The 25211-nt window shown below is 30.3% G+C and overlaps 1 protein-coding gene across 1 annotated transcript; it reads left to right on the top strand.

Moving 5' to 3' along the window:
• The first annotated feature begins 7776 nt into the window (after positions 1-7776).
• LOC139096058 (uncharacterized) lies at positions 7777-15841 on the top strand. Its single transcript, XM_070647679.1, has 2 exons — positions 7777-7987; positions 14018-15841. Exon 2 carries the CDS (start codon positions 14119-14121, stop codon positions 15115-15117), a length of 999 nt encoding a protein of 332 aa, XP_070503780.1. The 5' UTR covers positions 7777-7987; positions 14018-14118; the 3' UTR covers positions 15118-15841.
• Positions 15842-25211: the final 9370 nt, after the last annotated feature.

The raw sequence follows: 25211 nt of genomic DNA, 5'->3' as shown, positions 1-25211 counted from the left end.
CAGAAGTAAAACACAAGATCCAGTAAGATCAAGTTCACTTCCAGAACTAAAACACAAGATCCAGTAAAATCCAGGTCACTTCCAGACCTAAACACCAAGATCCAGTAAGATCCAGGTCACTTCCAGGCCTAAAACCAATATCCAGTAAGATCCAAGTCACTTCCAGATCTTAAGAACAAGATTTATATAAAACTTCCAAAAATTTAAGAACTTCATCATTTAACGGATTTTCATAATTTAAACCTCATAACGGTCAAAAAAAATTCAAACATTGTTCAGTAAACACTGTAAAAACATCGACAAACATTGAAAAACACTGTAAAACAATGAAAAAACGTGTTGTTGTTTTTGTTGTTGTTGTATATGAAAATGAAAAACTGTTAATTATAGTATTTATGCGTTGATTTGAAACTTCTAAATGACCGATAACCCAATAACTTGATAGAACGAAGCTGTTAAAACAAACCAGAGCTCTCTACGATGTCTAGTTTTCGAGATCTCGCGTTCCAGCCGACCGAACGACCGAACAAAGTGTCTTATTAAGCTACCTTTTTGAAAAAAATTTCAAAAATGCGCTAAAAAGTGAAGTGTAGTTAAAATCAGGTAGAAGATATCAAAAACCGTTAAAATTTAATTAAACTTCAAGATGTGATGATGGACACGCATATGTTACGCCCCAAAATTATTAGAAGATTTATCGAGACGGTTTCACTTCTAACATAAGCATAGTTTTATATACGATGTGAATTCATATTTTCTTTAACCAAAACCTAATGGCTACGGACTATACACGAGAATTCTAAGCTCAACTAATCCGCGTGATTTTCCATAGTACGATGTGAATTTGCCCATTCTTGCTTTCTTGTCGTTTATTAGTACAAAATATTTTGCACTGAAGCTTTAGACATGATTAATTATTGATAGTAGACGATTGCTTCATTTAATTATGCTGACTATGTCTACATTCTCGTTCTTTTGAGTTTAAGAATCAAAATACTTTACTGAAATATAATAATTAGGAGTTTGAGTAGAAATTAGTATCAAATTTCAGTATTGTTTGAATTCTTGACCTACATAACCACAGGAGTAAGATCGTAAGGTCAGGGATTGACTTCTTCCCCATAAAAATTTGAATACATTTGTGATTTGGTTATAAATCAAAAATAAAGAGAATAATGGTATTTTCCAGAAATTACAAAAGATAGAACATCGAGTCCTTTTATCCAAAAAAAAAAAAACGAACCAAAGTACTAAATTTTATTAGTATATGTACAAAATTAATGACCATGCTCAATTATTAAATTCTCTTTCATTAGTGTCACGTTCCGTGTTCGAAAAATTAAAAAATAAGGTAAAAAAGCATGAACAGATAAGAGCATAAGAAAGAAAAGTAAAAGACGCACATATGTTGCTTATGAATAGAAGAATAATTCTATCACGAGATAAATGGTTCTTTCTTGCCTCTCATTCTCGTTTTCGCTTTCTTTTCTGCTATATTATACATTTATCCCCAATATCAGCAAACTGAAAAAGCTTTTTTTATGTTTACTGACAAATTACTTTTAAATTACTGCCAATAAATTACAACTTGTCTCTCCTTGTGATTTTTTTTTTCACGACGAATTGATATGCTAAGACCTCCATATACGAAATTTTTATATATTTTTATTGCAATATTTTCATCTAAGATTTAAAAAACAAATTAGCAAATTTAATGCGTTATTAAATTAATTCAATTTTCTCCTTTTGTTTTGTATTTTTTTTGCAATAAATGGAAAATTATTGTAATTATTTTTACAGATAAAATCAACACATTTGTACAAGTGATTATTACATCGGTGGTACAAATTAATTTTCACATGAACAAAGAATTTTTGCAAATAAATTTCTTATGTTAACATTGTAATTATGCATTAGAATATAATCTTTAACGCTCTGTTTGCTTTAGACCCGAGAAATATACAACTGAATAAGCTTAGACACCTTCTAATTTATTTCAATCATTAAATTAAAGAAAATTTACTTTTCCAAAAATTAACATAGAACAATGGAATTTTTGTAAAAAATTTGCTGTCATAACGTTCATTTGAGATTTGAGTAGTATTTAATGTATAAAAAGGTTCCAGTCTGTATTTTAACTCCGCTAAAAATATATCATTTATTTATAAATCTCCAAGGAAGTCGTTTTAATTAAACTACATTAACTACAATTGCAAAAATTGTCGCTCGATTTAAGAGCGGAAAGATGAATAAATAGAATATTTTATTAAAATGTTGCTACGGACTAAGTTACTAAATTTTTTGCATACAGATTTCAAAGCTTATTTCAAGCCCTTTTTTCATTTGATACATTTATTATTTAACAATATTATTTATTTGAATTTGCAGATCTATTGATTCTTTTGAATGATTTGACTACCACTGAGAATGTAATTTCTGACGAATCTGGGATACCGAGACATACATAAACGAATCTGCCATCGTGAGAATAATGCAGAACCTAGTGATGTGACCAACCGACTGAATATCGGATCAATCTTATGTGAGTACAAGGGTTCGATTTTCGCCATAGATCGTTCTCTCAATCATTGTAAACAGAAGTTTTAGACAGCCTTTGTTTCGTCAAAAAAAATTGGAATGCCATGAACCACATGCCGTTTCAGTCGAGAATTACCATTCTAAAAACTTGAAATATCTTGTAGTACAAAATGCGTTTTATGTAATGTTCTCGTATATACATAAAATTTAAGAAAAAAAAAGGTTTGAGAAGCACTGTAAAATAAAAAATAATTGAAGAAGAAAATATATTTGAATTTTGAAACTAAGAAAAGTTTACATAATTTATTTTCACTCCTTTTCTCTATATTGCCACTCATTGTCTCATCCAATAATCCTTAAAATGATCAACATTGTGTGAATTCTTTTCACAATGATTTCTATACATGGTATGAAGGTATCGGTCGGTACTTCATATTCTGACTGATTGTGTTTTACGTAGTATTTAAATATTCTTGTTTATGCTCATCGCTAATGACTATGTGAGTCTTTTTATTTTTAGTTTTATGTGCTTTTTTAATTTCATTTTTAGCGCATTTTTGAAACTTGTTTTCAAAAAGGTAGCTTAATAATGCACTTTGTTCGTTCGTTCGTTTGTTCGTTCGTTCGTTCGTTCGTTCGTTCGTTCGGCTGGAACGCGAGATCTCGAAAACTAGACATCGTAGAGAGCTCTGGTTTGTTTTAATAGCTTCGTTCTATCAAGTTATTGGGTTATCGGTCATTTAGAAGTCTCAAATCAACGCATAAATACTATAATTAACAGTTTTTCATTTTCATATACAACAACAACAAAAACAACAACACGTTTTTTCATTGTTTTACAGTGTTTTTCAATGTTTGTCGATGTTTTAACAGTGTTTACTGAACAATGTTTAAATTTTTTTGACCGTTATGAGGTTTGAATTATGAAAATCCGTTAAATGATGAAGTTCTTAAATTTGTGGAAGTTTTATATGGATCTTGTTTTTAAGATCTGGAAGTGAACTGGATCTTACTGGATCTTGTGTTTTAGTTCTGAAAGTGACCTGGATCTTACTGGATCTTGGTTTTTAGGTCTAGAAGTGACCTGGATCTTACTGGATCTTGATTTTTAGGACTAGAAGTGACCTGGATCTTACTGGATCTTGTGTTTTAGTTCTGGAAGTGAAGTGGATCTTACTGGATCTTGTGTTTTAGTTCTGGAAGTGACTTATTAATCAATTACTGATCGCTGGGACAAAAATGCGCTTAAGTCCCTCGATCAATAACACGAGGACTTTTGTAATTTTTTTAAAATTCATTGCTGATGAGAATAATGAAACAAGAGAGAAAAAATTAGCATCTGTACCGTTAAATAAGGGAATCTATCCATATAAAAATACGGGAATATTTTAAATATCTCTTTATAATTCTTATTATTAACAACAGCAATTTGAGCTTATCTTTTCAATGTAATTCATTAGAAGAACAATAAGTTAGAATCTTATATGCTAGAATTATTATTATTCGGATAGAACTTCTTGTTGTTAATTTGTACCTCTTTCTTTGCATTCTTAAACATTTTTATTAGTCTCTTCTATTGTACTGTTTCAATTACGCTACTTTAATTCAGAGTTTCATAAATTAAAATCTGATGCTATAAATTATTGATTACATCTTTCTTTTATAATGTTGCTTGATAATTAAAATCGAGCACAGATCACTTAAAAATGAGCAATAAAAATTTAAAACCAAAGGGCTTTAACCAAAATATCATAAACTGCATCAATCGACATTAATCATTCAATTGTGTTACGCACATATTTCCTAAGCTAACAAGTGAAATCATGTCCAAATATTCTCTGACTTTCAAACAAGAAACTCTGACCACTCCTACATTATTTTTTCAGTATTTTCTACGGGTCTCATTAGTAGCATTGAAGTTCAAGTACTTAATCACAGTTCAAATGAGGCGTTTCAGATCATCAGTCACTATACTCAAGATTTTAATATATTACAAGCTATCAGTTATGAGTGTGTCAATAGAAAAAAAGCACATGTTATGATACAGAAGCGATCATGAAAAAGATTATTTAACTTTTTGCTATAAGCCGTATATTTTTAAAGCTACAACTAGTTGTAACGTACATTTGAGATTTAAATAATATTTACTGTATTTAGTTTAAAACTTTTTCCAAATATTCAATTCTCAGTCTGTTTTTGAACTTGAATAATTTGTTGACGGACATTGACCTCAATTACCGATAAATCATCTGTACACACTTAATGATTGAGATTTTATTTTCACAAGCTCTAACTTTTTCAAAATAAAAAAAAATGTTCTTACAAATCCGAAAGAAGTTACGTGCACTCTTACTTACTGTATTTCATTATAAATTAATAGAAAATAGAAGTAGAATTTTATTGTTGCTGAAGAGAATAGCACGAGTTGCTTATTACTAATCACCTTAAACAGATGAAAAGTGAAATTTCTCTCTCATTGCGAACAATTAAAAGATGAAAAAGAAGAAGTGACTGAATTCAATGTTAAGAGAAGGAAGCAAAGCGTTCTTTTCACGAGACTATGGAAATTGATTAATAAAATCCACTTTATCCACAGCTTCAATGAGTTTTTTGTACGGAATATATTTTGTTGTATTCAAGTGCACATTTTGTTTCGCAAATTATTGAGATTCTATTGACCTTTCATATTCAATACATCCTATTCATCCATAAATTATTTTTCTTTAAAACATGAAATGCATCATCAAATCATATCATCACATGCCTTTTACAGCTTACAATTTCCATTTATTAAATGTCAATTTCATTGCGTACTGACTGTTACACATCCATATCCCTATAATGTAATGAATTCTCTCGCTCGGCATTCTTTTCATCAGAATCTTGTCGGATTCTTGACATTTTTTTATTCAAATTGAAAATTTTATTGGCAGTTCAAAGCGAAATAAATATTTTAATGAGGTTTGTGTGGTTGAAGCTATAACATACTTGAGTTCGGCCAAGAGCAGCTGCATGCATTTTAGAAGTCCTAGCCTACAGTTTTCAAATGTACCTTAAAGTTCATCCAAAACTACAAGCAAGATTTTTTTGCTGGCCAGCGTTATTTGTTGCAGTACTGTACAAACCAACTAAAATATCTTATATTTTCATATTCAGATTCAAAAAAATTATTTATATACTTTTCTCAATATATCCAGCAAAAATGTCCAACTTCCTCTAATGTAAATATTGAAAATTTGTCACAATTTCACAAAATGCGCTCAGTAAAAAATTTCTTTGGGTTTTCTCATTTCATCAGCAATAAAAGGAAAAAAATCTCTAGAATTAACAGCATCCCACCGCAAGGTCGTTCATTGACTTTTTCACAATTGAATTTCTTCTTCTTCTGTTAATGATTTTTTTGCAGCACACGCAAAAAATTGACGAATATTTTATTTTGGATTTTGACACGCGAACCATTAGTACAACAATAACGACTCCTGATCTAATTTGCCTCAAGCAAATTATTCTTCTAGTTTGTATTGAATAATAGAATAAAGTAAGTAGAAAGAAGAAATTTTTTGAAAGTATATTAAAATCTTTATCGTAGAGTAATGTTCTTTTGTTTACCATATATGACGAGTGTATTATGTTAAAAAAATACTTTTAAATTATTTCTCATTAATCAACTTCCGTGGAGATGACACTGATGATCTGAATAGTTTCTGTGACTTCGTAATTTGAATAATTTTAGCAACATTATGAAGATTTGGAAATGAAGATTGAACAATTTGAGGTCATTTTGACCGTGGATATAATTTTTTATTGATAAACATTTGTAAAATTTTATGAACGTGAACATTATGTTTAATGTGCCTTTTTGAGGTAAAAATTAAGAAAATAAATTTAATTAGAAAATTTTACAAAATTATATTTTTTTAGACCTTAAAATCATGGATATTAAATAATCAACGCAATAATTTTGCAAATATTTACCAATCCTTTCTTCTATATAGGAACAATAAAATTTTCAGTGAAAATTACGAATTTCATCTTAATCAAATTATTCAAATTTTCATCTTCAAAGTTTCAATGATCAACCATAAAGTTTTACTCAACCAGCCCTGACCGAAAAAAAAACTTTTCCAGCAATTAAAACTATAGCGTGAAATCAAATAATCTTGCAACTTTGTGAACATTTCTTATACCTAATATTCATGAATGTGCACTATTTCTTTTTGTATCTTCCCAAAGTACAATAAAAGAAACACAAATGTTAGCGGCATTTCGAAACGTATGAGTAAGTCAGTTTTTATTATCGGTTGCTCCTCTTTTTTCTCATGCACAATTGCATTCAAAATATTGTGGTAAACTTTTTTTTATCTATCCAGAAGTATTTCACTAGGCATATGCATTTCTGCATAATGTGTACAATGTCACAAGGAATTTAAATGTATATTGAAAAAATAAGATTTATATGCTGTGCGATGAACGAAAAATAAAATATGTACTATGAGAATTATAGGCAGGATTCTTGCTGAATGATAAGAAGGGTAACCATGAGATTTACATTTAAAAAGATATTCTTATCAAATTACACAAATCGGGTAATCGATCGAAAATTCGACTCTAGATTCACGTTCCCTAACAAACGATGAGCATACTCACCTAAATTAGTGTAATTAATCAATATGATTTTTCATATTCAATTCTGTGATCACGATTACTGTCTGTTCGTGGTGACTACGAGTCACCTAAACCTGGTGCCAGATTTTGAATCGATAAGCCATTTTGTGCTATTGGGGTTAGAATAACAAAAAGAATATACTTGTTTACTTGATATTTGGTCAAACATAAAGTCGGATCGATTGCCTCAAAAACTACCTTTATTAATTTTATATTCTCATAGAATTGTACAATTCTAAGTGAATTTTACTGCTTGAATTTTTCTATAAAAAACACCTAGTTAACGTTGCCGATTTCATATGCAATCAAGACAATCCTAAATAATTTCCATAGACACTCTAATGATAGCGAAAAAAAAATTAAATTGCAATGAAAAAAAAAATTGGTTTCATACATAGCATTTCGCATTTTATAGTCACTTTCTTACACAACATACACTCAAACTTTTCTCCTCTCTTCTTCCACTTACTCGGTTGGATCTTTTTTATTATTTCTATTTTTCTTCTGTTTTAATCGAATATACTTGGTGCTGAGAAATATTTTAAGTCATTCATTGTGCTTCGTACGCTAGACGTGATCAGACGCAAAAAACAAGGAGCTTGTTGGAATATTATAAATAGTAGATAAAATATATATAAAAGAACAAATAAATCTATCAAGAAGGAAAACAAATAAAAAAAATAATAGGAAAAAAATTTACACAATTAGTGATTGTTTTTTGGTGCTAAAGTCTGTGATAATAGAGGAACTAAAGATAAAGATTTATGTTAATAGGAGAAGCTAAGTGAGTTATTTTTTATATTTTTTTAGCCTCAAGTACTTCCACATTTTTTGATAAAGGTTAAGTGTATGGTGCTTGTCATTTAGCCACGCATTGAAGTCTTTTTCATCAATTTCATCTTCACCGTAAATACAATTTAATCTTCGATGCGGTTTTATTAAATGACTATAATTGCTATATCGGAATCAATTCTTAAAAATGCGTGTAGATATAGAGGCAATGCATACATTATGTTACTGTACTTCGATCCACTGTGTGTTAAGCAAGAATTCAGCCGATGATGATGATTGTCTCATGTAATCGTTAAGTTTCGCTAATAAATGCTGTAATACCAACAGCTAGTATCGTTATGGGCATGAAACATGAGGTTTAACATAATGCAGAACAAGTAGTCAATAGCAAATATATAATCGGGAGATATGCAATAAAAAAATAATTTTGTCCATATGAGGAACGCAATTGAAGGGAAGAGAATGTAAAAAAATAGGCAGTTTATATGTCGAAAGAGAAAAAAAAAAGAATTATTGAAAGTGAAATCGCATTCTGATGATGAGCAGAAGCAGTTGAATGTGACAAGCTACTAAATCAAATGCAAACAATAAAATACCATAACGAAATGGGTTAAAAAGAATCTTGTGAAATAAAGGAGGAATAATAAAAAAGGCTCGACGCTTAAGAAATAGGCTGAACGCATTTTCTACAAAGCAAAAAAAAAACTCTAACCTGGGGCCTAATTTTGTTAAATCCAACTCGAAGCCGAAGTAAAGTCAGCCTAAAAACATTATGTTGTGAATTTTTCACGAATTGGGGCTTTCAGAATTGATCCTTGAATTAAATTTAAATGATATTGCTACCCCGAATAGCAATGGTTCATTAATAGATCTAAAATATAACACCTGCCGTGGTTCTGTCATCGTGCCAGATTTAAACCGAATTCAACACCAACTAAGAGTCACGCTGGCCTGTTGCCGGATTTTTGATCAATGAACCGTTTGTGCTTTTCGGGTCCTAACTTATTGAATTTGGCGTTATTATTATTTGAGATTTACCTGATTTTAAATTATATTTGGAAATAATAAGGAGTAGAAAGGTCCGAAAATCTGGCCACATACCAACTAAACTCATGTCTGAGACTGGATTTCCGGGCCGAATTTTCAATAATTTCTACTCTTTGTTCCTTCCGGGAAAATATTTGTTTAAATGGCTTAAGCAGACAAAATGCATTCCAAAATAACTCCTATATATCATCACAAAAATCTCACGCATCAAAAAGCAAAACAGAAAGAAAATTCTTGTCACATTCGACTCTTTGTCCTATACCTACTGAAAATTTAGTTTAATTGAAGTAAATTGTAGGATTCTACAAGAATATCAATTTATCAACGCGAGACATCGTTATACAAAGTAAATAAGCCAATTAAGCTTCAATGATTCCAATGGTGACATTTTTTACCTTATTTTGCCTTGCTTCTGTTTCTTCTTACCTTTATCAAGGTGATGAGAGGTGATCGATCATTATTGAGATGTTTCGCTTTCATTGAATTTCTTTTTCATTCTACTGCTGTTTTTTGCTATCTTCCACATTTTATTCCATATTTAAAGAGAACATTAAATTAAATGATATGAGAATATTGAGTATTTGTACTCGATTTCCTAGCCATACGTACTGGAATGATACAAATGAATAAAATTTTACGATCGGCAAGATTGTCTGATTATGATTATCCGGTAAAGATGGAAAAAATAATTTAAACGTTCATAACAGATCTTTGGTCCCAATTGCACAATTTCGGCCGCCACACTATACATAGACATGATGAAATAATGAAGAGCCAAAGAAATTTGAATAATACGCAAAGAAATGTGAGGAAAAAAATACATAATAACAATCAGTACATGATCAAAGTATGTACAAAGTGTCGAATAGAATTTTATATCTCTCTCTTAAATTTTTTGGTGTATAAGAGAAAATTTTCTTTCGTTTTGTGGTAAAAATTTTATTGATACATGTTTGTGTATTCAGGTTACTAATGCCAAAAAATCTACTTTGCATTCATAAAGATTTTTATTTTTTGGCAAATATTCGAATTATTTCGTTGTGTTTTAAAAATTAACTTGTGTGTAAATATAAGCAAGTGAGTGGAATTAAATGATAAAATTAAGTACAGACCAGCTGTTGTGGGGTTTTAAACGCATATTTAGTGAAAGAAAAGTATTAAAATTCAAATTAAAGTCTTAGTGACCCTTACTTACTTAATGCAACCATGTTCCTACATGGAGCTAAGATTACAACAAAAGATTTTTCATCTGTTGCTTGCTCTGTCACCTAGTTTATATAAATTGTCGGAAACATTAAGTTAACTTTTGAAACTCTTGGTCGCTGATTCCCTTGTGGATTCCAGACAAGGGCGGTGTAGCAAACGTCTGCTCGTTGCTAGTCAACCCTGTTCAACTTAAGTTGCTTTATTTGTAACTTATGCCGATACATATCCCGGTCTCAAGCGGTGAATTTAGCGATATCAGATTTTGTCGCTTTTTAAATCAAAAATTTCAAATTCCTATAAACCTAATTACTTCAATATAAGGGAACCAATTTGAATCAAATGTTCTAATTTATGCAATTTTGAAAGTATAGCAATAATAACCAGCACCAAGCAAGCCATAGTAACCCACATCATCACCATAAAAGATTTTAAAAAGCCACAAATTAAGAGACTTTTATCTGAACATTTCTAAAGTATGAGAATATCATCCGTGATTAATACACCGAAATTGCTTTGATCAATTGGGAATTATTGGATATTTTCTACTCACTTACTCACCCAACATACCGTTTTCGGTGAGAATACTCACGTAGAAGCATTAAATTTCTTTTTCTCATTGGTGACAGCATAAAGCCACAAAATTTGTGCTACATTTTAAGCGATGAATAATTTGCGATAAAATAAATGCTGCGAATGCAAATAAAATGACAATATTTTTTTTAGCAGAGATTTCAAAAGTAATTCGATAATTTTTTATGTTTCTGGAAGATTAAAACGAAGCTTCCTGAGATGGAAATGAATACTTTTTAAAAAAATAAACGCAATTTATTTAAATTAGTTAATTGCAGCTGGATGTGGCTCAATAACCAACATACTTCAGCTTCTTTTTTTGTTAAAACTCAAATTAAGTCTTTTGTCTCTTTATAATGTACACAGTATTATGTTAATTTAATATTTTAATCGTTTCTTTCTCTCTTTTTTTGCGAAAAACCAATTACTTTCAGTCGTTAAATTTAATAATGTCAATTAATAATCTGCTCATCCTATCATACAGTAATAAATCTCGTGCTTTACAATCATGTATTATTATAGGTATAAAATATATAAGACTTTGCATGTTTCTTGACCTTGTCTTAATTATTTATTTCTCTCTCAATTTTTGCACATTTATTGTCTTATTAACTCATATTCAACGCTCGTAATAAGTCTTATTACAATCAATCAAATTAATCCAATCAGCCTATGATTACATCTCAAGCAGGTGTTAGATTCGATTTTTTATTCATGGTAATTTTCATTAATATCTGGAACTAAACCTAATGAAAGTAATACTTTTTATTACTTATTTGAAGATCCAAATTTTTTAAAATATCGATCATGTTGAAAACCAGTGTAGGTGTGTATTATTGGTTCACTTAGACAAAAACTATGTCACACGGCTTTATTTAATAAGTAAGAAATTCATTGTTTGAAATTCTAAAGAAGACTAAATAGTTATATGACTTTCGGGAAAAGATGATATTTTGAGATAAAACATTGCAATTTGTAAAGTAAACGCAGTTTGGAGCCCATTTGGAATCGATATAGATGCTACTAATACTTTGGGTAGCAAAGGCTCGATTATCTTCTTGTGAACCTAAAAAAACGGTTTAAACTTCTTGAAAAAATATTAATGCAGAAAGTCCAAATAATGCTAATAAATTTTGCAATTTTCAATGTAAAGTTTAATTTTGTATAAAGAACATGATACATGAATTTAGAAACAGTTAATTAAGTTCTCAATACTAATTTCTACTGACTGACGAAAGCTATAATCTTCTTGTTATGAGTCTTTCACTAAACTTCAGAAGAAAAAAATTGACATCGCATGCAAGAATTTGAAACTTAAAAATTGAAGACATTCAACTTAAATTTGATCTAGCTTAGTCACATATTTCATGATCACGAAAATTCTAAAATAGTGGTAAACAACCTATGTGCCGCGGCATACTTGTGTGCCACCAAAATATTTTGGAAATGACATGAATGGTACACCATGTGCAGTTTTGGTCGAGGTTTACTGCCAAGGTGTGTAACGAAAAATTAAATGTTGTCCACCACTGTTCTAAAACATACGCGATTTTGAACAGTTACTCTAGAACTTTCGCAAAGAATGAAAATTTTTCTTTTTCCTTAAAAGAATTTGATGAGGATTAAAGAACATCAGAAGAATTGGTTGGAGATTAAAGAATAAGGATTACAATACTTTATTTAAAAGAATGTAAATTACCGGCTATGCTGTGTTTAAAATGGGATGCGATTCACAGCATTTCCAAGAAATGTCGATTGAACACTAGTGTGCCGTTACACATAGTTTGGCCGCCACTGGAGAAGAGTAAGCTATTGAGAGCATGCTCTTTGGTTGAACAATCCAAAATCGAAGATAATTCATTTTAGTGAAATTTATCGATTATTTTATTCGCATAACAAACTCGCTTTGAAAATCTTTAAAAAAATACTAAATTCCATTCATATATTTTATATGCCATCATCTTCAATATAACACGGAATGCGTGTATAATTCTGTTTCATAGATTCGCTTGATAAAAATCTTAATCACAATATAAATCTCAGGTTATTTTAACGGAAGAAGAAGTCTCTTTACACTTCACGGAAATAATGAGCAAGTCAAGCTTATTGAAAGTTGGTGACATACACGCATATATTTTTTTTTACCATACATTGTTCATCATTTAAAAATCGTTTTGCGCTGTTTAGTTTTTGCACTCAACCGCAACATTTCAAGCAATCATAGATTTAAAGTGTTTTGGTATGCGCAAAAATGTCTGAAGAACTAAAAACTCATGATCATTGTTTATTATGAATAATTAGAACTATCAATTTCATTATAAAACCCACAAGTTTTTTCGAAATACACATAAATATGCGAAGAATATTAAAAAACAATTTAGACACAGTCAAAATTATTATTGTATCTTCTCATAACAGATAAACAGCAAAGAAACATAACTTATCATGAAAAAGAGATACAATAATTGTAATAAGTAAAAGATGAAATGCGTGAGAATTTTAAATAATATTTATGAGCTGTTCATTATTTTTCTGTACATTTTTGCGATATGTAAAGATACGGGACTTGATGAAATGGGTATGATTTTTGATGATATTAAGTTCTTTGTGTTTATTTATTTAGTGAGTCTTGACATAATGGTTTGGTATTTCGAAACCTAATTATTTCAATACAGAATTGAAACACCCTGTGATTATGTGCTCAAGAAATTTTCACTTGTCCTTTTTCGAATAATATATAATGAAAACGAAGCTCACAGACTTCTTTTGTATGCTACAACTGATAACATTTTGAACGTCTCATGCAGAGCTTTAAGTCTAAAGTTATTATTGGCTATTTTTGACACATTAATTAAGTTGAGAAAGATGAGAAAGTCCTTCATATATGTGTAAAAACAACACATGAAAATGAAAACTAAAGATCGGTTGAAATCGAAACAATGGCAGTAGTAGATACAAATTTACTATCAGAAACAAATCTCTATATATTTTTTGTGCGCATACACAAAATAAAGCATTAATCCGATAAAAAACCACCATTCTTTGCAATGTGTGTAAGCTCTATAAATTTGAGCCATCTTTTTATTTACAGCTGTAATAAGCTATTGAGAGAATCTTGTGTGAATGGAATTTATGTATTTTCATGATATTCAATTGAATATTCATTTTCTAATTCTTTTGATTTCTTTTCATTATGCAGTAAAATCGGTAAACGTTGAGAAATAATACTCACAAGAGGCGAGAAGAGACGTGTTTTGTCGTATTTAGAAAATTGGCAGTGGAAAAGAGAACAAAGAAATTATGGACAAATTGCTATTATCATTGTATTTCACTATACTATTAACAACATTGACAGTTAATTCAGCACCTATGCCAAGTTCAAAAATAATATCGACCATTGAACAGCAGCAGCAAATGCGACAGAAGAAATACGGTCATGTGGTAAATAGTGATAATAACAATAACAATAATAGCAATAACGACAATAATGATTCAATAAAAACTGAAAATGCCGAAAGCAATAGTCGAATGCAAAAAGCCAACAAAAATGCCGACAGAATGGCAGAATATATGGGTGATGATGTTGAAGATGTCAATGATGATGTTGATCGTAGACCTTCAAGTGTGTACGACAGACGAGATGAAATAATTGGTGAAATGAGACAGCATCGACAGAATAAAATGTTTGGATATTTTTCATTTAATCCATTCGCATATACAGTCCCACCATACACACAATCACTTTACTATCCACCTGAATTTTTTGATGATTTTGCATCATACTATGGATTTAACAGTGATGAAGAAGAAATAATGTCACGTCAAAATCCAGGCAGTCGAAGACGTCCAGGTACAGGAAACTTTAAAAACTCACCAATTTATTACATTCGATTGCCACCAACTCCATACATGTTTGTACCAGGATTAGGTTACATTTCACAACCACCAACTTACACTCCAATGCCACCACCGCCACCAACAATTAGCCCATTTTATAATCTTCCACTCGATTTTATTTCAAATGGTAAACCGACAAACATATACCAGTGGGGAAGTCCTGCAGCACAATTTACACCGCAACCACAATATGTACCACAAACACCGGCATATCAGCCAAGTTATCAAAGACCACAACGACCTTATCAGCGACCAATGAACCCATATGTTCAAGAATCAAAAGTAACAAATCTTAAAGGTGCATTTTTATTTAATGGTCGTCCCGAGGAAATTTATGTTCTGCCGCCAAGCTCATATAATTCAATTTATCCCGATCCACGATTTGTTTCTCCATATTATTAGAAAACACTGAAATGATAATAAAAAGAATCTGTAGAGAAATAAAAAAAAGAAATGAACAATATATTTGATATATTTGTGTGCACAGTATGTAATAGATAATTATAGAAATTAGTGTAATTGATATGTAAGTTTGTTTAATTAAAATTCTGGCGTGTTCATAAAAGTTGAAGTAACTAGAGAATGGGTAGATACATTTAAGCGCATTTTTGTAGTAAATGAAAATATAATGAAATTTAGTCTTGCTATTTGGACCTGGTGGTAGGCAATCTTTTATATAACACGGCACACCTTGGTGTTAAGGCTCGACAGGAACCGGACACGACGCATACGGTTCATGGCATTTTCAAAAAAATTTAGCGACAAACAGATTGTTCACAACTGAATTATCTAGAAATTGCTAGTTCTAATTTTGCTATAAAAGTGCGCTTGAAAAATTGAAATTAATGAATAGAATTAGTGAGTTTTTAATGCTTTCGATGCATTTAAATGATATGATGATAAAAAGTCCTTGAACTGATCACTACGTAGTTTTAAAAATATGTAAGGAATTTAGCAACTTTTAATCAGAGCTCGAAGTCGACTTGTATTTTGTATGGAGTCGAATCGACTTGTTTCGATTTTTCCATACAAAATCCGTCGCAAATTGACTTCGTGCTCTGCATTTGACATAAATCACTTTTATTGTATGTAACTTTTATGACTGGCAAATTTGATAAAAATTTTATGCTGCATTTATACCTTCGATTTGAAATAAATATAAATTTATCTTGAAGAAAAAAAAAATATTAAATTAATTATTGTTTAATTTTAAAACACCTTCTAGCTTCCAGATTCAATTATTTCAAAATTAAAAACGTACTGTTTCTTGCCAAGAGGCTTCAGCGCTTCAGTTTTAATGGTTTAGTATCGGTTTAAAGACACATTGAGAAATTAAAGTCTGACGACAAATTCGCGAAGAATCATATTATTTTTTAACTTAAAAATTTTAACGCTCATACTTATAAATGTTCATAATCTAAGAAGTTTCATTCATAAATAAATAATGATGATGATATTGCAAAAATTTTAACAATCGTCAAGAAGAAAATAACAATAAGAAATATTTTTCCGTGTTAATGATTTCGAAACATCAATCTCAAATCTAAATTGCTCTACAACATTATCATAGGATATACGATATCTTATGGCTTAATCGGGGTTAATTTTCATAAAGGAGTACATACTATTCTTTAATTAAATTGTAAAGCATGATGAGAAATTTATTATTCAGATATATTATTGTAGAATTTGCAGGAAGCTATGGTCTAAATTTGAAATGTGAGAAAACAGTTTGATTTGACCTTGTCCTAATACTTTTACTTGCTAACAGCAACGAACGATGAGAAATATTGGTAGATAATAATATAGAAGTCGACGCCAAACTCTGTTTGAACCTAATCATGACTATGAATTTAATCTTCAATTGCAAATACTTGAATAAAGGACCCAAATATTTACTTATGTCACTCAGGCATTTAGAAGTGGTCATATTTAAATGAGTATCAGAAACTTGACTAAAAATTCTTTATTTCGAAGGTCAATTTCACTTATTTATTAGCTCTTTAAAATATTCTACAAAAAATAAGAGAAGTCATTATTAAAAATATTCTAAAAGAGCATCAATCACACGACGAAATGTGCTTAAATTGAATCAAACCGTAAATTTCATTACCACTTTACAAAAAGTTATTCTTCTTTACTCAGGAGATATGGATTCATCAATGACATTTTAAACTTAATTTAGTGCCGTTCGCTCATTACTTTCAGGGAGATGAGGAGGTAAAATAGGATTTAAACAATATTTTTTGAAAAAATCTCGATATTCTGTAGCGTAATTAGCGAGCGGCTCCTCATTTCGTCACCAGCCATTACTAATGTACTGTAAATCAATTGCGCCAAAGGTATTCAAGAAGAACAAATTTATTATGAATTTTTTTATGACACTTACAAAATAATGATTTATGCTTATTTATTCTCATTAGAGCTTTTTTATTACGATCATTAAATACATATAAAGTAAAAATTATTTACAGCAACCGGTGGACTTATAAAGAATCAGCTGATAAGCTAGCTAATATGTTGCATTACAACGCGGTTTTCATAGGTAACAAACGGAATATTTTTTATTGCACTGATCTTGCATGCTTTAAAAGAATAAATATGATTATTAAATTCTATAATGCTAGAATAGAAGATTCTCATGGTTAGCCACTAAGTGACTTCCTAATCACCACAATTCTCGCATTAATTTTTATATTTAAGCACATTCTCTTAAAGAAGAAATGCGTTCATATGTCCACTGCGATTGGCTGGGTTATGTAGCCAGAAAAATGCAAAGAAAACAGGTAGAGACCAAATAGATCCTTTAGACCTACAGTTTATTGTGGGAACCTGAGCTCTTCACATTGCAAGAACACATTGTAAGATCTCGCAAAGAAAATAAATCAGATACTAGCATATCTAGCAGTGGAGAAATAGTATGTTCTAAAGACCTCAAAACTGCACTCAACACACGAACCGAGCTTCGGAACTTGATAAATCTGCGCTTTAACTGTATGTAAATCATTTATAACTTTTCTTATAATACTCACTACATATTTTTTATTTTTCCACATTTTATAATGAAAACTGTAAAGTTCAATGAAGAAAATCCACAAAGAATTTATCTGATAAATGCATGGCATGAAATGCAATAGATTGAAATGAGATATGAGGTATCATCACTGATGTAGTGTAGAAACATATGTACACATACATGTTAATATAAGCGGCACATTATAATTTGTTATAGCAGCATAAAAGAAAGAAAAATTTCTTCTGTAGTTTACATCGCATGTGCCTACCTGTGCTTGCCCGCATCGTTCACAGCATACAATATACATAAAAATAAATAATTGTAATGAGATCTTACACACGGCCATCAGTGACTACTTGAGTTGATTACTGGATATTCGATGACTAAAGTAATTTAAATTTATTATTCATTTATTTTTCCCTGATTTAAGATTAATGTAAAAGATCACTAATTGAATGAATTGTTGGTATTCTTTTGATAATTTTAAATGCATTTACACGTTCATTTGAACTATGAGTATGTGAAGCTAATATGTTTAATTAAGACGTTATAATTCAGAAAGCTGCAGGTAATTTTATTTATTATAGTATATAATATTTCTCCTCATTTACAATTTTTCTGAATTTTTGTTTTGAAAAATATTTTATAAAGATAAATTTGCATAAATTACACTAACCAAGAGTAAGATGTACGTAATGTTTACTCTGCTTGAGTGCACTTCATAGTTTAATAAAGGTTTTTTTTGCAACTGTTTCTTTCTATCGTATATCTACTGAGTCAACAGTTTTTAGTCAGAATTCTTATAGAGAAACTGTTTTTCTTTCTGGACGCAGATTTCAAAGACTTCTCTCAACCTTAATACTTATTATTAATATTTTTTGCAAAGTGAATGCTCATTGACCGAATCAACTAACAGGCGTATCAATTCTATCATGTACCTGCATTTTGTAAGTTATGAGGCGCTAATTAAGTTAACTTGCATGCTCAATTAACTTTCTGCTATTTTAAATCATTCACTACTCGTGCGTCTCTCTTGCTCATCGACTGTTATTTTATATCCACATTACAATTTATGTTTTTCAATATTTATTAACAACACTTGTAAAATACACTGTTGAATTGATATGGATGTTGCAAAATTATCAGTTAGGTATAGAATGATTTACATGGAAATATTACAATTGTGATCTAATCTTGATTGTATTTTTCAGATTTTCAATTCAATAAGATTCCTTCTGATGAAGGATATCAAACATCTCCACAACCAGAAATCATAAAAGCTCTGTGTCATCGTTTCATTCCGGCGACGTTAAAAGCACAAAACTATCTCTAAACACTTTACTTCATAACAAAAATAAATTTTTTTGAAGTGTTCCTCAGTAAATTGAAATTTTTAATGAACGCTAGAAAGTTTAAATTCTAAATGGCCTAAATTAACGAAATTTTAAATTTCAAATTGATTAAGAAGTGATTTAAATTTTATTGGATTATATTTTGTAGATCGGGAGTTTTGCAAGATTTAGAACTGACTGATTCGCGGGGCAAAAATGCGCTGAAATTAACTAAAAAGCTGAGTACTTTTGTAACTTTTTCTCTATCTCAGACCATTTCTCTCTTTTGATTCATTCACACAGGATATTCAAGTCGTTTCCGATAAACATTTTTATCGCACCAGCAATAATATTAACAACCATGTTGAAAAGAGTATCATAATATGATAACAATCTCACAATTGAGTGAATAATGAATTACCTTTATAAATCAATTGCCGTTCCGTACTCGTTAAGACTATAAATTGCTCTATCTTGCTATATCTGCCAATCGAAATGAGAGAATTCTTGAAATAACTAAATTTACATTTTTTACATGATAATATGGACGTTTAAATGTTGTATGTGATCTTAATCTTATGTAGTAAAGCATTGTAAACATTTCTTTTAACTTTTTCCTTCTTTGCGGTAGCTTTGAACCGATACTGTTCAAAGTCTAAGGAAATATACAAGTCAATATTCTTTTGGAATTCTGTATAAACAAGCATGCTTAAATTAGTTTTAAGAGTAGATTGCATTAGATATGACAATTTCAATATAGTTGGGATGACTATATGTTTGTTGCACAAGGACTGCACACGAAATTTGGCCTCAAGATGACTTGATTCAGACTTAAGGTTGAATTTATTGAATCTGGCCTGAAGTCAGAATCACGATGGCTTGTGGCGGATCTTAAGCCATTTCTACACCATATGCCTTTCGTTTAAGCTTCTGAAATGTATCGAAATCGAAACATATTGATAATTATGAGAAAATTTTTATCGGATATAAAGATGAGAAAAACGAAATTGGAAATCAATTTGCAAAAAATGTAATTTTGTGCAAATTGTAGAACTGGAACACGAGTCCGTAGCAATGATTTTTATTCAGTATTTTAGCGGATCTTAAAGTGTAGTAATAAAATATTTTATTATAATTGAAGGCAATTCTGGGTGATTTTATTATTATTGCTGCATCTACTTATAATTGCGATCATCAAAGATTGAAAAAAAAAATCGCATAAGAGATATTCAAAAATAAGTTCAAGTTTTTGGAGATGGATAAGAAAGTTTTAGCAATTATTTCCATGTCAAAAAAACAAAATTATGAATTGAATTTTTCTATTTGTAATATAAACAACAGCCAAAATTAATAATTTTAGGTTTGCATGTTCTTTAAAATGTGAGTCAATTTATTAAAACTTGATTTTAGCATTATCAGATTTGAAGGTTAGTAGGAGTAAACAGAATGTTATATTTCAGTACCGTTAAAAATTCTACAATAAAACCAGTTGTTTTCTTATCTGCTCTACATCAGGATTAAATGTCACTTAACTTCGTTTTAGAACACTTTAAAAATACACTCATGGAAAAAAAAAATAAAACTCTTTTCAATTTTAAAAAAGGGAAAAAGATTAAAAAATTTGCTCAGAACAAAACCGATGAAGCTTTAAATCACCCACAGGCCAGAACAACCACGCAAATTTTTCCATAACCACCGAAAATGAAAATCACGGGTTTCCAGAAACACCACTTGTAAATGTATGTGGTGGTTCTGGAATGTAGTGAATTTCATAAACACCACATGTATTTCCAAGTGGTGGATAAAATCACACGTGTGATTTTAAACACCACATACATTTGTACGTGGTGTTTCTGAAATCACGTGTGTTTCAAATAACCCACAAAATTTCGTTTGTGGGTGATTTGGGAATTAATGTAATTTTTCATGAAGTACAAAATTACAAATTTCAATACAAAATTTTATTGAAATTTTAAAGTTTTTCTTTAAAATAATTTTTATTTTTTGTTACAAGCCTAGATATTGAGTAAAAAATCAGAAATTAAATTTTTGATTTATTAGAGTGATTTATTGTGTTATGAGCCTTTTTACTATAAATCGAATAGCTGATATATAGCTGGCGTATATATCAATTTTGATCCATCGCCTACCTCATATGACACATAAAACTGGCTCTATCACACCGTCTGCCAATTACAAATACGAAATGCAATACTACCTATATCGACAGGTTCCTTCTAGTTCTTACACTAACTCTTTTACGATCCAGAAAATCGGATATATAGATCGTATTTATTGGAGCTTCTACAGGTCTTATAATAACATGTTCAGCCCATCAAAGTCTGATCACTTTGACACTTCTTATAATATCAGCCTGCAGTTCTGCGTTGCTCCTATATTTATACTGGCGGATCCCATTGCGCTACCTGGCGGATTCGTTTCTTATACAGGATTAATTTGGTATGTCTTGAGATTCTCGACGTCAGTAGATATCTAACTAGATAGTGTACTAGCTGGGCTGCCAATATCCTTCGCTTAACCTCCAGTGTTGTGTCAAAGTTATTGCTAATAATGATTCTCAAGTAGACAAAGTCGTTGACCACTTGGGATTTCTTATATCCAATAACTACATGCGATCCCACAAGCTACCTTGATATCTTCGTTGCAGCAACCATAAGAAACTTAGTCTTTTACTCATTAACTCGAAAACCAATCATATTGGCTTCTAACTAACTTTCAGAATGTGAGACTTTACTAACGATAGAAGAGTGATTAGCCATATGTCTATTAATCAAACTTAGAGCCTAGGTTATTACAAAAGGCCATCCATCTGACTCTATTGCTGGTCACATCACAAAGTACAGGCCACATCACTTGAACAGATTCTCTGTTTTGACATCTAATTCACATTCCCGTATTACTGTTCTACGCCAAGTTGCTTTTGCAGCACCAGGTCGTCTTTTTCCCCAGGCTGAGAACATCCATACAAATACGGCTAAATACCGCCATACCCCTACAAATACCGCGGTATTCCATATAAATACCACTGATACTGCCTAGTTTCTGAGCCTGGCTTTTTCCTTGTGCATTCCACCCAAGCGTGGTAGAACAAGTTTGTGTTTTGGTCCCACTTACAACAGCTTTCCTAGTGTTTCGCATTCGAAGAGTGTGACTTATCCAGCCAAACATTTTCACTTGAGGGCTTCATTATGAATGTCAGAATGTCTATGTATGCTTACATACTTTCGACTTATAGTAAAAAGGCTCATAACACAATAAATCACTCTAATAAATCAAAAATTTAATTTCTGATTTTTTACTCAATATCTAGGCTTGTAACAAAAAATAAAAATTATTTTAAAGAAAAACTTTAAAATTTCAATAAAATTTTGTATTGAAATTTGTAATTTTGTACTTCATGAAAAATTACATTAATTCCCAAATCACCCACAAACGAAATTTTGTGGGTTATTTAAAACACACGTGATTTCAGAAACACCACGTACAAATGTATGTGGTGTTTAAAATCACACGTGTGATTTTATCCACCACTTGGAAATACATGTGGTGTTTATGAAATTCACTACATTCCAGAACCACCACATACATTTACAAGTGGTGTTTCTGGAAACCCGTGATTTTCATTTTCGGTGGTTATGGAAAAATTTGCGTGGGTGTTCTGGCCTGTGGTTGATTTAAAGCTTCATCAACAAAACCTCATGTTTATTTGACAAGTATTTTATATTTAATACCTATTTTAAATTTTTTTATGAGTGTACAAATAGATATTATTTTAACCAGAGTCATAATTTATCTACATAGTATTTAATTAGTCTTCATTAAAAAATTTTATCTAAATTAAAAAAAACCTACATTTAATTAATTTATATATTTTTTAAATTCAAGAATTATACTAATTTTCAAGTTTACTTTCCTAGAATAAATAGGCGTTATGCAAGTAAAAACGACGTGCACAAAAAGTGTGGAAATATTCATCGTTGAATTTAAAAGTATTGCTATTAAGCCAGATTGATCTTATTAAAATTGAAAGCGTCTTTAGCTCATCGAGAACATTTCATTTAATTATCGTGTCTTTATTGCGCAATTACAGAGTTAGTTGTGAAAAAAAATTCCTGTACGTTCTTCAGAATGAAAAAAGTAATTTACCTAAAGTACACAATAACAATTTTATACAAAAATATTATTGATATTATCGATGGATCAAGACATATCATTGTCTACGAGTCTTTTGTAAAGCGACATGTTAATTCCAAGTGCAGAGGAAGCTATATATCAGACACTTTGAACATACTTTTATCTCTCTTTCTCTAATTATGATGTCTTTAACAGTATTTCATGTATATAATTAAGAATTTCACGATCATGTAGGTCGTTTCATATGAAGAACATGACGACGAGTGTGATTTCTGCTCAATTTGATTTATCATTTACGAGTGGATTAATCCTTAATGTCTGAGAGGAAAGACTTTCTGCTTCGACTTCGATTTTTTTCCACAATTGAGAGTTGACTGTAAAATGCTGTTAATCCACATATTGAATAATATTTTTAACGGTTATTTGAAATTCAATTTTTGAGAATTTTTTAATTTGTCACCAACTTCAGGATTGTTTACAAATGAAATTAAAATCATTAGTTATCGAATCTAAGAATAATTACAAGACTTTAGACTATGTTTTTCGATAATAACTCAATGAAACTGATCTAACAAAATCGAAAATCCAATCGAAGTTCCAAAGTGAAAAATAATCCACTTTAGTGAAATTGACTGAATAATTAAATTCCAGAAGTCTCAAAAAATGTTGCGCAATATTCATTGTAAAATTCCTGTAAAAGCGATCAGTTACTTAGCAGTTGTCAATTACAATTTCAACCGTTTGAACGACCTTCATTTTCTTCCAAAATAACTTTGCATTGTTTTTAGTATTAGCATGTGATTGTTGCATAAAAAATGAAAACAAAAGCTAACGGTCATTAAAGATCATCTTGTCGGCATTCTTTTGACAAAAGAAATGTCATGAAACGGTTTGTTTATAGTAACAATTAAAAGAATATAAAAAATAGAAAAATTATAAATTTTAAATTATCTGACTGAATGGTGTTGATTTAAAGTTATTGACTTACAAAAATTCACGCCTTTTAGAATTTTTTTCACCTTCTTAAATTCCTTTTAATTTCAGTAATTTTATGTCTTTATAAATCCCACTTCGTCTCGTTCAATAAAGTGTGAAATCAATTCTTGACAGCGATTTGAAAACCAACAGGAGTCATTATTAAATATTTTCAGAAAATATTCGACCTTGCCATAAAAAGTGTGCAAATGTTTATAGCGACAACAATACCTTTAGGAATTTTTTTGTGATTAATAATGAAAGTTTGGGCAAATTTGAATAACTATAACAGTGGTGGACGACCTGTGAACTGCGACACACTTTTAATTCAGCTTTTTTATCACAAAAGCCTCAACATTGTTGATAAAAAAACAAACATACCATAATGACATCAATAATTATGTTTGTTCCTTTGAAAAAATGTTATTTGTTATAGCAATTTTCTCGTTGTTCTCTCATTCCATAATTGATTTTAAGTTAAGACAAATTACTTAAATTATAACCATGTTATTAAATGATATTTACTCACGATTCTTTAACAAAATTGATTTTCCATAAGAACGTCTACTAATTGAAAGCATTTTGCTATTTTATTCTATAGTAAAACAACTTGACTATTTTATTCGGTGCTTTATATGTATCAAGCAAGTATCTAGTGATTACTAGAATAAAATCCCAACAAACATGATGACGGGATTTCAATCAAACGATTCATACATCAGTATGTGGCCGTCTCGAAAAAATGTTAAATAAAATGAACTTTTTTGAACAAATTTTCCTTGAGAAATCCACTTACTGTCGCTTTTATGTGTATAAATAGGGATGAACTTTTCATTTCAGAAACAATTCAGGGAGAACTACAAGAAATCGATTGGCAAGTGGAATATATATGATTACGATTTTAAATATAAGGAGAAATACATTCAATACAAACGATTACGAATGAAAGCAAGGTTAAACATCACTGAATTCCACTTAGTACGGTCAATTTCTTTATTTCTATTCAGTCACGCGAAAAT

Source organism: Chironomus tepperi, unplaced genomic scaffold (genome assembly GCF_022539635.2).
Source record: "Chironomus tepperi strain 1889 unplaced genomic scaffold, CSIRO-AGI_Ctep_v1 contig_376, whole genome shotgun sequence".
Taxonomy (NCBI): domain Eukaryota; kingdom Metazoa; phylum Arthropoda; class Insecta; order Diptera; family Chironomidae; genus Chironomus; species Chironomus tepperi.
This window is presented reverse-complemented; position numbering and strand designations above follow the sequence as displayed.